General features: G+C 36.8%; 1 protein-coding gene across 1 annotated transcript in view; it reads right to left on the bottom strand.

Annotated features, from left to right (window-relative positions):
• The window catches only part of TRMT11 (tRNA methyltransferase 11 homolog), a 52,605-nt gene that overhangs the window by 37,854 nt on the left and 8,971 nt on the right, over window positions 1–5,780 (bottom strand). The window contains exons 4-7 of the mRNA XM_023513427.1: window positions 4,112–4,193; window positions 3,931–4,023; window positions 3,294–3,428; window positions 2,413–2,569 (exon numbers count right to left, since the gene is read on the bottom strand). Coding sequence (XP_023369195.1) covers window positions 2,413–2,569; window positions 3,294–3,428; window positions 3,931–4,023; window positions 4,112–4,193 — 467 coding nt within the window. The remainder of the gene's footprint in view (window positions 1–2,412; window positions 2,570–3,293; window positions 3,429–3,930; window positions 4,024–4,111; window positions 4,194–5,780) is intronic.

Raw genomic sequence — 5,780 nt, 5'->3', positions numbered from 1 at the left:
GGGGGCAGAGAGCCTTGAGAAGGATACAAAAACACTGTGTGATGTCATAGTCTAGCTCAGAAGTATAAACTAAATTGAATCATGAGGAAATATCAAACAACCCAAAATAAGGAACATTCTAGATAAAAAATAAGGGAGGAGAGATAGCATTCTTCAAAAGTATAAATTTAATTAAAAAAAAAAAAGTCTTTGGCTTTGTTCCAAACTGAAGAGATCAAAGAAACACTGACAATAAAATATAATACCCGATCCTACACCAAAGAGGGGAAAAGACGCTATCAGTGACATCATGGAGCCAATTAACAAACCGGAATATGAATATTATGGTAGTATATTAATACATTTACTAACATTGAAAATTATATTATATAGGAAAATATATCCTTAAGACATGCATATTTGAGGGTAAAGGGATATAATGGATGCAATTTCAAATGAGACAGAAAGTAAAATATTAGGTATTTAAATAGAAAAAAATGATAAGGCAAATGAGGCCAAATGTTAATACTATCTTGGGCTGGATTAAAGATACATGGATGGTCTTTGCTCTATTTTTATACTTACAACTTTTCAATAAGTTTAGTATTCCCAATAAGAAGTTTAAAACGTAGGTGGGAAACATTTAGGATAATGAGGATGGGAAGGAAAAGAAGAGGTAGTATGTTGGGGATGGACTATATGGAGATACTAGCACAGCGGGAGAAAAATGACTCCCGAATAGATTAATTCAACAATAACAGATACGGGAGATCATTCCATCAGTTGGAAACTTCAAATCCATACTACGTCTTCCTAATATCATATGTGGTTACCTTCCTCAAGTTAAAGAGTATGACCTAATGGCTGGCTGGCAGGTCTTAAAGCAGAGAGCGGCAGCTCCCTAACAGCGTTAAGACCATGAACTCTGGGCCGGGTGTGGTGGTTCACACCCTAATCCTAGCACTCTGGGAGGCTGAGGAGGGTGGACTGCTTAAGTTCAAGAATTTGAGACCAGCCTGAGCAAAAGCGAAACCCCTGTCTCTACTAAAAATAGAAAAACTGAGGCAAGAGGATCGCTTGAGCCCAAGTTGGAGGTTGCCATCAGCTATGACACCACAGCGCTCTACCCAGGGCAACAGCTTGAGACTCTGTCTCAAAAAAAAAAAAGAGCATGAGCTCTGGAGTTATACTGCTTGAGTCTGAGTCCTATAAAACGCATATGCTGTATAACCTTGGCCAAGTCACTTAACCTTTCCATGTGCCATAATTTCCAAGAAAAATTTTAAAAGTATTTCCGTGTTAGCTGTTATAAGAACTAAATCAGATAGTAACATTAGAGTACGTAGCAAAATACCTGACACATTCACTGCTCAACAAATGTTAGCTGTGTATCATCAACACTCAAAGGGAAAGATGGCTACAGGAGAGGCTCTAGCCACAAACGGAGCCACGGTGGGTTTGGCCAAACAAATCTATTAGTAAATGTGAGTACTCCCTGGGTATGGGCAAGATTAAGCAAGTCGAAGGAGGAAAAAGTCTTCAGGCTTGGCGCCTGTGGCTCAAGTAGCTAAGGCGCCAGCCACGTACACCCAAGGTGGCAGGTTGGAATCCAGCCCTGGCCCGCCAAACAACAATGACGGCTGCAACCAAAAAATATATAGCCAAGCATTGTGGCAGGTGCCTGTGGTCCCAGCTACTCAGGAAGCTGAGGCAGGAGACTCGCTTGAGCCCAGGAGTTGGAGGTTGCTGTGAGCTATGATGGCACCGCACTCTACACAGGGGGACAGCTTGAGTCTCCTGTCTCAAAAAAAAAAAAAAAGAAAAAGAAAAAGTCTTCAGAGTTGGATGAAGTAAGTTTGGCATTCAGGATCACCAGGGCACCCCAATGAAGGGCACACAAACCTGCTTTAGTGGCCTGCAGACCACTGATACCTCATCACTTTTCCTATTCCCATACTTATTTATAAGCCTTCACAAACCACATCAAAAACAGAACATGGGAACTACTTTGTACCCAAATATATGGTTATTAATTTAAAGGATGAATACATATTTTATCTTGTCATTTGATAAGATGACAATCTCTCCCACTCAAGATTTCCTATTTATATAAACTATACAGCTTTATAACACTTCTACAATGAATGACACCATAAGTTTTTCTGCTATTACCAAAAAAAAAAAAAAAAAAAAAAATTAGATGTATGCTCCCCTCTAGTGGTTTACTTGGAATAAAACCCACAACTTCTATCTGCATAATCTCTGAAGTGACAAAAGTGTTAAATAACAAGCATGTGGTTGCCTCTTAGCCACTACCCAATGATAATTAAAAGATTATTCTGTACATTTAATCTTTTAACCCAAATATTACTATGGCCTTCACTAATATAAAAGCAACATCTCCATACTAGCTTGACAATTAAATAAAAATACCTGTTCCAACAAATGGATCAAACACAATATCATTTGCTTTCACTTTTCCATGATTGGCCATGATGAATGATAACCCAGCATCCATGCTTGTATTTCCAATGAAATGTCTCTTTTTGACACTGTATGACTCAATAAGCTCTCTCTGTCCATCTGCAATCTACATCAGAGATATTTATCAAGTTAGTATAACCATACAAAACAAACTTAAAATAATCATTCACGATAAAATCATAGTATCTTGTTAACAAAAACTTCTTTCTACCTCTACTGCTCTAAACTTGTTCCTTAAAAATAATGTGATTAGGGTCATTAAGGACAAAACCTTTCATTTCTTAAGGTCTTTCCATTTACTTTGTATTTGTAACCCAAATATGAATTGAATATGAATGCAATTATTCCAGGGGGTTAGTAAGTAGTAAGATTTGCCCCTTTCCTTTTCCTCCAAATTATCACAAATCACAGCTTCCACTGACTCACAGCCTTAAGGAAATGGGCAGAACTACTTTACAATAATGATATTTCTTTTCAGAATGGAAGATCTAGACTGGAGTTCTTCACAAAGGAGATCTCTTAACTATCACAGCATTTTGTCTTATCTCTGCTTTATGAAAAAAGCAGTACAGATATTTGAAAAGTCTTATTTTAATATTTCCAGGTATGTCACCTCCTCCCTAAGCCCTATATCGAACAAGTCTCTTGTGCGTCATAGGACGCTCTGGGGAAAAAGAAAAAAAAAAAAAAAACATAATCATAAACTGATTTTTATCCATATAGTGGTTCTGACTTTTCAGCTGATCTAAAGTACTACATATAAATCAAATACAAAGACATTTAGCTTTTACAGAAACAAACTGAAATAGGTAAAGAGAATACTTGCTTACCCATCTACCAAAATAAATATTAAGTGGATTCTCAGGGATGCAGTTTGGGTCCAAACCATAATCCTCCAAAACAGAGAATATATGTTGTGGCTTCTTTAAATTCACTTTTCCTTCAAATGGCAGAAATTCAAGTGCCTAAAAAATAGAAGTAATTCTAATGTCCTATAAAAATTCACAAAGAACAATAGTGCTATCTAATCATATCTATCCTGTAAGTTTAATAACAGTATAAAATAAAATAAAACATGAAAAACACTCAGAACAAGACATGGTAAACAATAAGCACTTCAAAGACATTAGGTATTTTTTTTTTTAGAGACAGAGTCTCACTTTATCACCCTTGGTAGAGTGCTGTGGCGTCACAGCTCACAGCAACCTCCAACTCCTGGGCTTAGGCAATTCTCTTGCCTCAGCCTCCCAAGTAGCTGAGACTACAGTCATCTGCCACAACGCCCAGCTATTTTTTTTTTTGTTTCATTTGGCCGGGCCGGGTTGGAACCCGCCACCCTCGGTATATGGGGCTAGCGCCCTACCCACTGAGCCACAGGTGCCACCCAACTTTAGGTACTCTTATATATCAACAATGGCCAGACTACATTAATCCTATAGGTTTTTTGTTTTTGCCAAATTCACTTACATCTATTCGCTTGACTTTTTCTTCTTGTGTCAATGTTTTATTAAATGTGTGGATCTTTATTTTATACGTAGAGTCTGAATGTAGAAACGGAACCTAAAATAAAAACAAATGTATTTTTTAAGTTTAGTAATTCTACAGAATCTGTATACATGCCTATGTAAAACCACATTTCACTACGCACCATCTTCTCCACAGGGTAATTTTTAAGAGAACTGTACAGCTCTTCAGGAGATTTTCCATGACCCCATAGTTCAAAAATAGACCTAGGAAATAAATGATTGGTACTAGCCTCAGTAAAGAACTCTGTTCACATAGTAATTAATTAATACATTAACAATTACTTTACAAATTCTTTATGCCCATTCCACTAAAACTATTATTACCTATTTTTTCTAAACTATAAATGAAAAATCTACATCCTGAAAACAAATATAATTTAAATCCAAACCACACACAGAAGGTGACCCTTACACAGAAAAGGAAACTCAATGTAAGTCAAGAGTTTTTCAAGTTTTCATCATTTTGTTTTTGTTTGAGAGTCTATGTTGCCCTCAGTAGAGTGCTATGGCAGCATAGCTCACAGCAACCTCAATCTCCTGGGCTCAGGTGATCCTCTTGTCTCAGCCTCCCAAGTAGCTGGGACTACAGGTGCCTGCCACAACACTGGCTATTTTTAGAGATGGGGTCTATCTCTTGCTCAGGCTGGTCTCAAACTCCTGACCTCCAGCAATCTATCTATCTTGGCCTCCCAGAGAACCAGGATTATAGGCTCTATTTTTATACTGTAACAAATAATGTCATAAAATCATTTTGTTATTTACTGAAATGGGTAAAAAGCTGCAGAAAAATCGGGTGGTGCCTGTGGCTCAAAGGAGTAGGGCACTGGCCCCATATGCCAGAGGTGGCGGATTCAAACCCAGCCCCAGCCCCAGCCAAAAGCTAAAAAAAAAAAAAAAAATGAAAAGAAAAGCTGCAGAAAAATCTGTTTCCCTATCTCCTCTATTATACAAAAAGAACAATAATTAGACTAAAATGTTACTGTTAACATTTAGCTATCATTTAGTAACACTTAGTAACTAAATTACTCAAAATATTAAGATCTAACAAGGTAAGTACCCTTGTTAGATCTTAACAGGTGCTTGCTAGATTTCTCACTCTTTTTGTGTTATGCTCAAAATATTTCATGTTAAAAATAATTACAATTAACTTTCAATCCCCTGAACTACCAAAGAAAATTTTGAATTTAAATTAGTTTCTAAAAAAAGTCTATTCTCCTTCTAGTACAATCAAAGTTACAATTAGATTGTGAATTTTATCCTTTGAAAACAAATTCCTCCTTTTCTATCTACTGAATTACAGAGACCTTTACAATAATAACACTCTTACTCAGCTATCACTGAAGGTATATTGACACAAAATATACAGAGAACAGATAGCAACCAAAGAAATTATTATAAGTATTACACAACTATTAACTGTACCATTAATCAAATATATGCATCAGCAGATATGCACTTTGGAAGAAGTATGCAAGTTCTTAGTACTTATTTAGCTACGGTACCTTAAACCTAATAAGCTGTACCTTTAGAATTCAGACACCTCTTACAGCCATGAATTTTTAATATGCTAATCTAAAACAATAATTATTCAAAGAGTGTTTTTAGTTATGTTTCTATTTTCTAGTCATTTTTATTTAATAATAAGACCCATAGGCTCAGCGCCTATGGCTCAAGTGGCTAAGGCGCCAGCCACATACACCTAAGGTGGTGGGTTTGAATCTAGCCCGGGGCCACCAAATAACAATGATGCTGCAACCAAAAAACAGCCAGGCATTGTGGCCTTGTGGCAGG

The sequence above is a fragment of the Otolemur garnettii genome, unplaced genomic scaffold, assembly GCF_000181295.1.
Source record: "Otolemur garnettii isolate 467f Iridium unplaced genomic scaffold, OtoGar3 scaffold00002, whole genome shotgun sequence".
NCBI lineage: Eukaryota > Metazoa > Chordata > Mammalia > Primates > Galagidae > Otolemur > Otolemur garnettii.
This window is presented reverse-complemented; position numbering and strand designations above follow the sequence as displayed.